Below are 11,281 nucleotides of genomic sequence, written 5' to 3' on the forward strand. Positions count from 1 at the left end.
TGTATCTCCGTTCTTCTTCGTTGGTGCTGCTTCAGTCGAAGTCTCTCATGAAATACGTCCATTCATTTTTGTAAATTTTAGCATTAAAGTTACACACTTTTGCGGTTTCCTGTCGACTAAACCGGGATGATTGAACCTAAGAAGAGGGTGGCGGATATGGCGGTGGTTCCCGCCGCCGTGAAGCGGCCCCGGACGGAGCTGGTGGCGGCTGCTCAGTCTCAGCAACTCGTGGCCACGGTACGTAGAGTAGCTGCCGCTACCCGGTGACTAAAGTTATCCCTGAAACTAGCAACCAAAACATATATACATAACGATAAATGATACAAACCATCATTATCGACTGCACAAGTGTGACCCTAAGGGCGTTAAATGGAGCCGGAAGTTGTTTCCAGGTTCATAAACAGTACTATCATGCTAGATAGAAGGGTAACCAAAACAACATCACAATGCAGGAATTCAGGAGGAGAAAATACTGTTAAGTGTTTAAGTCACTTTCAACCACTTCCAGCTAGGACTGGGAAAGGTATTGCATTTCAGAATTTAATGTCTGACATTGTAATTATCTGGTTTGATATTTGTAATGGACACTTGTTTCTGATTTTCCCCCCAAAGTGATCTGCAGTACTTGAGAATTTACTTTGGAATAATCTATCATGAACACCAAATTGAAATTAAACTTGAGTAGCAGAAACAGTGAAACACAAATGATGGTGAAATGATGTGTTGTTACAGGTATGTATATTTAGGTACAAGATTATCCCCCCGCCTTTGCCTTAGATTCTACCTTCACATAGGTCAAAATGTTAAGTTTTGATTTAGTTTTATACTCATTTGCCACGTCTGATTACTACCTCTAGCAAATGTTAGCTGAAAATAATAAACTTTTAATTGAGTTATTCCCGCTCAAATCATCAGCTGCTCATCCATCTCTGATTTGCTTGTAAATTTTTTTTATGATAAACTAGGGATATTTAAAATGGTATTTCTGGAATCTTTTTGCATATAGAAATAACTGTAAAATGTCAGGCTAACATCTTTAATTGTTCCCGAGATATTGTCATCCAAACATCCATCCATCCATCCATTATCTATACACCACTTAATTCTCACTAGGGTCGCGGGGGGGCTGGAGTCTATCCCAGCTGACTCGGGCGAAGGCAGGGGACACCCTAGACAGGTCGCCAGTCTGTCGCAGGGCTACATATACAGACAAACAAGCACTCACACATTCACACCTACGGGCAATTTAGAGTAATCAATCAACCTCAGCATATTTTTGGACTGTGGGAGGAAGCCGGAGTACCCGGAGAAAACCCACGCATGCACAGGGAGAACATGCAAACTCCATGCAGAAAGATCCCGGGAAAGCCGGGACGCGAACCAGGGATCTTCTCGCTGCAAGGCGAAAGTGCTAACCACTACACCACTGTGCAGCCCTCATCCAAACATATCCACAAATTTCAATGTGAGAGAAAAGTGGACTGAAAGCAAGTTGACAGTCAATTTACATAATTTTATTTTGTAAGTTTAAATATATCTGAATAAATATCCATAATTTTTGTAATTAAAAGGTCATGCCAGTTGAAGATTGTCGAGCAGAAAGTGTTTTAAAGATTTGATGATTTTAGATTGAATGACCCTATCATCATGCAGTCCATTGTGATAAATATTAACTAGATATTTTACCTAAGCAGACATTAACATTATTGAAACAGACATAACTTATCATTGGTCTATGCTGGCCAAACAGTGTACAGATGACACGTCAAACTATTTTTTTTTTTTTGACTTTATGTACTACAGTTTTTTTGTCCATATAACATATATAATGCTGAAAGAAGGTCTTGTTATGGTGTTAAGGCAACTGTTTTGTATTTATCTCAGTCTTAACATTAGAGTCGGGTATTGAGCACTGATGTGTCTCCCATAGGGCCCTCCACGGAGCTCCAGCCTGCAGGCTCCCATCATGTTGATGTGTGGCCATGAGGGTGAAGTTTACTGCTGCAAATTTCACCCCAATGGAGCCACGCTGGCCTCCTCAGGATTTGACAGGCTCATATGTAAGTTATTAACACTTTGCAATTAAACCATTGCAGCCAAGAGACGCATCTTTGCGTCAGTGACACATCTTTGTTAAAATGTATTCAATCTGTAACAGTGACTGTGAATAAGTTGATGTACACTGTGTTTTTTTGCTGCAGTACTGTGGAATGTGTATGGAGATTGTGAGAATTACGCCACTCTGAAGGGCCACAGTGGAGCAGTGATGGAGCTGCATTACAACACAGATGGAAGGTAAAGACGATTGCCTGGGATGTAAAAGGTCAGAGATACATTTTGCCCAGTAAAAGTGTCGTAACTGATTTTTTTTTTGAACTTGTAAATCACCAAACAGTTTGTTTTTTGCATCAAAAATCAATGTTGTCTAATTTAGCCTGTCTTAAACACCTACATAGAATACATTAGGTAATTATTCTTGATTCTTTCTGACTTTAAACCACTGAAGCACGAGTCAAAACTTCTAGTTAGTATTATTTAGATAAAATCTCTTAATAAAACAGTGAATCTGAGGTGGAATTTGTGAGCTTTAGTTTGTAAATGTGAAACATAATCAGCTACCCGCCACTCATATTGGTCTGAACTGAACTACGAAGCAAACCTAATTGTTTCTTCTAGCTTCTGTTCACCACGGAGAGCAACTGACATTTCCCATATGGTTACCAGCTGACTGAGATCATTAGCAAGGGATCGCATCAAACCTCTGCCTCTTAATTGACGTTTTTATCCAGCATCTTGATACAGACATGACCAACTGTGATTCCTTACTTTATATTTCAGCGTGCTGTTCTCAGCAAGCACAGACAAGACTGTAGGTGTGTGGGACAGTGAAACAGGTGAGAGGATCAAGCGTCTGAAGGGCCACACCTCCTTTGTTAACACCTGCTATCCAGCCCGCCGTGGGCCCCAGCTGGTCTGCACTGGCAGTGATGATGGGACCGTCAAGGTGAGATTTCCAGCGAGGAGATGGTTTAATTGACGTATGGCTCACGGAGTTGTTTTGATAGGGAAAGTCACTTATGGGTTGCACTTTTTGGGGCACAGCTGTTTATATAGTTTATATGTGTGTTTCTATATGATAGCTGTGGGACATCCGTAAGAAAGGAGCCATCCACACTTTCCAGAACACCTACCAGGTACTGGCTGTGACGTTCAATGACACCAGTGATCAGATCCTGTCTGGAGGCATCGACAACGACATCAAGGTAATAATATTGTACTTCAAAATATCCTCTGCATAAAAAAGACTAAACAATATTATGTGAAATTCAAATTAGCTGTTGATTAAACATATTGGCCTTAATTTAAAAGAATAAATATATAAAATATCATCAGTGCAATTATTGTAAAAGTTGATTCCATTAACAGCAATTTACAATAATTTTTCTTAGGCACATTTTTAGAGAACTACCAAGCAAAGACTTTACTCTATGTCATGCACATACATGTGCATGATTGAAATTAGGTCACTCATTTAGTTCTATTGCTGGTAGCTCCAGTTTTTCATTTCACGGCTCCGTTTGAAGAGAACCCAGAGTGACTACAGATGGAGTGAAGCGACTGCATAAGAGGCAAAATATCTCATTTTAAAATTCACTTATTTTTATTGGGAATTGGTTGAAATCGATAATGATGCTTATGATTGGAAAAATCCTGAATATCAGATCTGATAATCAACCAGGTCAATTATCAGACTATTCACAATAAAGATGCTGTCATGCAACACTATAACCATGTATGTGTTGCAGCATAGTATCACAAAATACAGTATTTTTAGTTGGATGTATTTTTTTATTCGCAATAAAGTGTACTACTTTTATTACTGAAATAAAGTCTCTCCTCATTCTCTTCTCCTTTCTGTGGAGCTGAAAGATGCAAACCTTGTTCTAATTCATATTCTTAGGCAATTATTTGAAATATTGATAAAATGAAGCTAAACCAAGTGCTTTATAAGCTGGTCTGTTGTTTCTAAGCACGAAATTTTTTTAAAAAAGGTAGCGTCTGTAGAAATGAATAGCATTTACATATATGGTTTGGTCATGTATATTTTGAGTGCATAGCTTGTGTGATATGACTGTTTGCCATCGTGCTGATAGCACTACATCATTGTTGGAGAGGGAAGAGTTTCTCAAGAGGGCATGACTGAAGCATGAAAATTACCAAAAATATTTAAGGCTTTCCATTCTGTAAATATCTAACTGAAAATAAAAGTTTGTGTGTGTCTGCTGAGCTTGACTGGATGGGAGTAGTCAGAAAAGACCCGATACAGATAAATGCTCTTTCTCTACAAATAGCTACTGACTAAACAACGCGATCACATTTAATTAAGTGTAACTTTATTATCCAAAAATGAAGTATTGTAATTGGTCAGTGATGGAACAGCACTTGTCTTTTAATTACTACATTAATGACTATGAAAAGTTTTGAACACCAGTCACATTTGTTATGGATATAATCATGGATTTTCCTGGCTCAGAGTAGGCATTTGCAGGGAGACTGTGCACAACATTGAGCAACATCAGTCAGTGAAGAGTAAATACAGTGAATATGTGTGATCTTATTTGACAGAAATGTGCACATTTTCCTGATATTTCTGACCATCTGACGAACAAAAATGCCCATAATGCTTCAGTAAATGAAGCCCGAATTAATAGAATTGGTTTAGATGTTTTATCATTTTGGTTGTGGTGATGTCCCTGTTGACAAAATTAGTCTAAGCAAGACAAACCCAGCATAATAACACAGGTTGTCCCAAAAAAAACTGACCTCATTGGAGATGTCCATGTCGGAGTGACTACGTGGTCAGGAGAAATGATGCTTAATAGGATTTATTTTGGACTTAAAATGTTTTTTTCTACAAATTTCAAATAAATTTGGGGCAATGGTAATTTAGAATGTTCCAAAGTTCTTACAAATGTTCAATGTGTGCGCCGCTTCTGAAACTGCCGGCTGTTCAGATCCTTTTTTTTCCGACACAAGCAGCCTTCCTCTTGAAACTTCTTATGCCACGTCCAAATCTGCTTTCCTGTTAGCGCTTGTTTATGAAATTTTCTAACAAATTCACGTTGCCCATTCACATTTGTCTGAGTTTGGGTGTACTTCAATACACAGAACGCCTTTTCTGTTGCAGTAAATGGTGTCCAGTCCCAGTCTATTCCTGAAAGCAGAAAAATAACAATTATTTCACTTTTTTGAGCAAAACGCGCAAACGGATAATTAGGTGATGAAATGATGTCAATTTTTTTGGGACACCCTGTATAACTAGATGTTGTCTAACAGTGCAGCTGGTAGCTTTTGTTGCGATTTTAAGGGTGACTGCAGCAGAAGTAACACAGCAATTGCTTCATCTTAGTTTCTTATATTCTGCTGGCTGTGACTCAGTTCTTGTCATTTCTATGATATAAATGCCTAAGAATATGAAATAGAAAAAATTTTGCATCTTTCAGCTCCAAGAAAATGAGGAGAGAGAGAGTTATATCTGTAACTGGGAAAATGCAGTATTTAGTGGCTCATTGTCAGTAGACTGTGAAGCCACCTCACTCTTCTGCTGCATCATCTTCACTCACAAATCTGTTTGTAACCCACTTCTGTGTACAAACTCTGCTGTAGAGTCCTCTGTGATTTTGTAGTGTGTTTATGTGCATCTGTTTTCTGTCCCTCTGACTCCAACCACATTCATAACAATTTCTCTTTGCCCTCTGGATATGAATACACACCTGACAGTGACATAGCAGCTCATGCCTCCACTTTGCTCTCGATACTTCCTTGCGGTAAAACCTTGTCAGCAGCTATTGTTTGTGTTGTGCAGGTGTGGGACCTGAGGCAGAATAAGCTGATCTACAACATGCACGGTCACGGTGACTCAGTAACTGGACTCAGCCTGAGCTCTGAGGGATCGTACCTTCTCTCAAACTCCATGGACAACACAGGTACTATTTCCTTTTATTCAGCTGTCAGCAGTGAATTTTCTATAGAAGAAGCATTTTCTTGGCTTACGCCTTTGTCTCTGTGCAGTGCGTATTTGGGATGTTCGACCGTTTGCGCCCAAGGAGAGATGTGTGAAGATTTTCCAGGGCAACGTTCATAACTTTGAGAAGGTAACATAAATGCCTCTGTGACCCTTTTTATGATCAGTGGAACATGTGCTTTACTTGCAATAAAGATGCTGACACTATTTTTCACTGTTGTAAACACCCAAACCAAGGGGGAACAAGCTAGAAATTGAAGCCAGTGCAGAAGTGCTTTAAACCTGTATTCTTTCTAATAACCGGCATGGGTTGTACAGAGGAGAAAATGACCCTAAATCTCATTTATTTTATGACCTCAGTAAACATTTTCCTAATGACTTTATGGTTTCAGTCGCTGGTTTCACGTCTCCTTCGATATAGCATGATGTTTATTTTGTTGATGATAGTCGCATTTAGAGTAAAACAGCAGATAAAGCAGGATATGTTTTAGGGCGTGGCAGATCCAACCTCTTATCCAGATATGGTCAAGAAGTTGGTGATGACCAAAATGCCAAAACTTGCATCTTTAAAACAGTAACCCACGCCAATGGGAGAACATCACAGTGCTTTCTTTTACACTCCCTACCCAGACTAACAGATTTTAAATGTCTCAAAGACATTGCAAGGACACCAAACAGTCACTTTATGCAAAAAAAAAAAAAAAAAAAAACTAAATTAATCCTCTGACCCCTGCACCCACCGGTGGGTTGCAAAGGCATATTATCTAAAAAGATTTTTAAAAAGACAAAATCACACTATTTATCTAAGCCAGCAACTGTAAAAAAAAAAACAAAAAAGAAAACAGTCTTCTCATTTTCGATGGCCCTTGAACGACTCCAACCAAATCTGAACCTAAAGTTGTCTTTTTATCAATCAAACTCACGTTATTCTACATATCTCGCTAAAAATAATCTGTTTGCTTAAGTCACATTTTGTAAAACAACAAAAATTCTGTACTTCTTAGTCACTTGACAAAATTCAGGGACTTTGGGGCTGAACTGGCATGAACTGCAGGCTGTGTTTTCACAGATAATAGAGGAGACAAGTACGGAAGCAGATTATATCTATATTATGTGGAGTCATTAATTTTTTCCAGTATTGGCAAAAATGTTATATGTATTAATTTGTTTTTTTTAAATTTCTTTTGTAAAAATAAAAAAAATTAAGAAATTCATCATTTTTAAAAAGCGGATTTATGGCATTATAGCGTTGTTATACTATACAGAAGACGTTTTTGAGTTCTCTCTGCTTCTAGCCACCGTTGTACTGTTTCCATAGATGTATAGAACTTTATATTGCTGTGTAAAATAAACCTACAGTGTACAAATACCCAGAAGCTGCTTTGGGTTTAGATTGTTAAACTGCACTTTAATCCTGTCACACTTATTTGATTCAGTATATACATTTGTACACAAGTGCCTTCCAGCTGCAGTATTTACATCTGGTTACTTGTTGATGCTCATTCATCACATTATGAAAACGGCGGCTCACGTGTGGAATAGTTGGACATTAACGCCGCTTTTCTTCTTGTTTAGAATTTGCTGAGGTGCTCCTGGTCTACTGATGGCAGTAAGATAGCTGCTGGCTCAGCCGACAGGTGAGAAGCAAACACACACATACACAATAAATAAACAAACTTACACACACGCACACATAATATTTATTATATGAGAGAATCTTGCAACAGGGATTTTCTACAGACAAAGTGCTGACTGGCTGCTGCGCCATTAACTTCTGTGATTCACTGCAGTCTCCACTAAGCATTTCTGAAATGCAGCTTTTTCCAGTTGTTTACTACCAAAGTTAAATAAGGATCGAGCACAGCACTTGATATCAGAGGGTGAAACTTTTTGTATCTTAGAATTACAGTACACCTTTATTGTACATTATAGGGGTAAATTATTACTAATGCGGTAGCAGAAAACAATTAATCAAGTTACAATCGTTTGTTAAATGACTAATTTGCTACTCCCATAAAAATTGAGTGCTACAGAAGTGCCCTTACTTCTATCATTATTGTAACTCAAGTCTCATTCATGCCCAGAAAATCCACTAACGCTCCCCTTTAATGGCATTTTCTAATCGTCTAGCTGTAATCTCTGCGCTCAACTCGCCCGTAGACTTTAAATCCACCGCGGTCTGTGACTTGTGGAAAATGGTGTTCATTAAAATGTTAAATAAAGAATGTTTTCTTTTTAATAAACCACTCCTGTTTAGTCAGATTTGATGAACTGTGTCACACTAGGTTGAATTTTTTGTTAACTTGCATTATCATAAATGTAAATACCATTAGGATGACGTGGATTTTTTTTAATGTCTGAATCGGGAGTCACTTCTGTTAACGATTTTTTTCTCTGTTTGTAGATTTGTGTATATTTGGGACACCACATCTCGTAGAATCCTGTACAAGCTGCCGGGCCACGCCGGCTCTGTCAATGAAGTCGCCTTCCACCCAGAGGAGCCTATAGGTGAGTCAAACAGCTGCTTTAGTGTGAGATAACACTCCATATTACTTCTGTTATTTAATTAACGAACACAAGAAATAGCTAACTCCAAACTGAGAGTAAACAGTTCTCACAAAATGAGTATAATCATCTTTTCCCCTTCGTTTCTCCACACAGTGCTGTCGGGCTCCAGTGATAAACGTCTGTACATGGGAGAAATCCAGTAGTGTGTGTGTGCGTGCGTGTGTGTGTATGTACACTTAATTGTGTGTATGTGTGAGTGTCCTGCCACAGATGGGTGGCGTTGGATGGTGAGTCAGGAGTCTCTGTAGTTTCAAATGCCTCTGCTTGTCTCAGAACAACCTCAGGATGTGCGTTTGAGGTTTATTATGCTCAGTCACAAGAACCTCCCACAATGGCTTGTTTTTTATTCTGACATATTTCTTTTTAATAAACTTCAGTGTTCCGTAAAAAAACTGTTTTGTCACTGTGATGCTTTGCCGCATTTCAGCCAAGTTTTTACTTGACCTGCTGCTGGTTTTATTCATGAAACTAACGAACAGACACACCATGAAAATCAGGTTATATCTTTCACCCACTACTATTTAACCCTGTAAAACCCACTGTTACAGAAATACATCAGTTTTTATTTTTTTAAATACTATTCTGTCTCTCTCTCTCTCTCTCTCTCTCTCTATACATATATATATATATATATATATATATATATATATATTCATACATATTATTTATATTTTTTAGTTTTATATATATATGTGTGTATCATTTTTTCTTTATTTTTTGCTCATTTTCTTCTGTATTTGGGTTTATATATTATTTATATTTTTTAGTTCATTTTTTTATATTTTTTTAATTAATTTTTTCTCATTTTGGATATATATATATATATATATATATATATATATATATATATATATATATATATATATATATATATATATATATATATATATATATATATATATATATATATATATATATATATATATATATATGGATCATTTTTTGTTTAGTTTTTAATTTTTTTGCTATTTTTTAAAAAATATTTGGGCCTTACAGACTAAAACAAACAAAAAACACTGTACCTCTGATGCAACTACATTTTTGACTGGCTTTAACTTTGAGAGTTATAATCTACTGAATCCAGCTACACGTGGAGAGTTTGTTTTTTAGAGGTTAACACAAGAAGTTGAGCTTTTATTGGAGGCTAAATGTGAAATAGGACAAGACTATCACATTTCTGCCAGTATGTTCAGGATGTTGGTGCAGATCTGTAAATTTCTGTCCTAATTCTCAAAGGATCTGTAAATGGGGGAATTAAATGTGTAATTCCAACACACTATAAACTGCCTCTGGCCATTTATGCTTCCCTGTAGCTTTTCTAATTGGTTGCAGTTTTCTAATAAACTTTCTACAGCTCCCAAGAGACGCTACACTTTGCATATCTTATAATGCTCGACTGTTTAACTGTGTATAGTTTTTTTTTTTTTAAATCTACCAGCAAAAATGTGAAAGTGACTCATTATATTAACACCCTGCATTTATTTCTTTAAAAAATGCAGTTTTATTTATATCTTGGGCTTCATGTTTTTCAGTGTGTGGTTTATTTTCTCTGTAGTTGTGTGTGAATTAGGTCAGACTAATTAGCATTTTTTAAGTTACAGCTGTTCCAGTTTTTTTTCTTCAGTCTGATTACATAATAAACCTGGATTTATTGCATAAGTGGGCCTTTGATTTTAAATAATTTCATCTGTTCTTTTTCTGTTTTTTTTTTTTTTTTTTTTTTTTTAGTTTTGCTCTTTAGTATGCAAAGTTAGTTTAGCACATTTCAAACACAAGTAAATTAAACACTTTGACACAAAACTGAACCACCAGTGGGGTAATAAAACAGGTGGTTAAGTGGGAATGGTGACATTCTTAAAGTATGAGGCTGGTAAGTGTATATTTTTATGAGCCAAATATAATCCCATGATTAAGGCCAAAACCATCAATGTGTACTCTGTCTCTCAGTGTTTTCCACCAGCTTCTCTGCAGCACTCGGCCCCAAGGCTATTTCTGCAGCTTTATTTTTGAAAAAGGCTAAATAATTTCCCATGACAGCTGGGCACTGTAGTTTTTAGCAAAGGTCACACTAGCAGCAGTAAATGGAGCATTTGTTGGGACTATTTTTAGCGGCGGATGTGGCGCTTTCATGAGCGGTCCGTTAGTCCATTATATATAATTTTGAGCTATGCACTGTAGAAAGCACGATTCAAACGCAGTCAGCTCAAAGTAGTAAATAAATCTAAAAAAATGAGATTGTTAATACTTTACATCTGTATTATTTTCAATAAAATGCCACTAATAAGGCCAAAACTGCCAAAGTGTATTCTGTCTCTCAGTGTTTTCCAACAGCTTCTCAGCCCCAAGGCTATTTATTCTTGTTTTTTTAATTAATTTAATTAATTTATTTAAAGAATATTTTAGAGTTTTGCACTATAGAAAGCAAATTAGATTTAACTTTAGCAACTGTCAAACAAATGCAGCTGAAAGTGCTTTACATAAGGAATTAGTAAACAAGTTAAAGGTGACCAAAAAACACAAAAAAAGTTCTCTATGAATAAATTGAAATCTTATTACTTTGAATAAAATGCCACGAATAGTGATTGTGTTTGGAGTTGTGTTGCTATGTTTTGTGTTTGTTTTACCCACCTGCAAAGCAAATTTCCCTCAGGAGACAATAAAGATAAAAATTGAAAAATTGAAATTGAA

The 11,281-nt window shown here is 36.8% G+C and overlaps 1 protein-coding gene across 1 annotated transcript; it reads left to right on the plus strand.

The window, feature by feature from the left end:
* Positions 1-8,985, plus strand: snrnp40 (small nuclear ribonucleoprotein 40 (U5)). Its single transcript, XM_023285158.3, has 10 exons — positions 1-237; positions 1,931-2,060; positions 2,202-2,295; positions 2,839-3,004; positions 3,141-3,263; positions 5,867-5,987; positions 6,073-6,155; positions 7,601-7,662; positions 8,430-8,533; positions 8,687-8,985. The coding sequence occupies exons 1-10, from the start codon at positions 127-129 to the stop codon at positions 8,734-8,736; spliced, it is 1,044 nt and encodes a 347-aa protein (XP_023140926.1). The 5' UTR covers positions 1-126; the 3' UTR covers positions 8,737-8,985.
* Positions 8,986-11,281: the final 2,296 nt, after the last annotated feature.

The sequence above is a fragment of the Amphiprion ocellaris genome, chromosome 15 (genome assembly GCF_022539595.1).
Source record: "Amphiprion ocellaris isolate individual 3 ecotype Okinawa chromosome 15, ASM2253959v1, whole genome shotgun sequence".
NCBI classification, from domain to species: Eukaryota; Metazoa; Chordata; class Actinopteri; family Pomacentridae; genus Amphiprion; species Amphiprion ocellaris.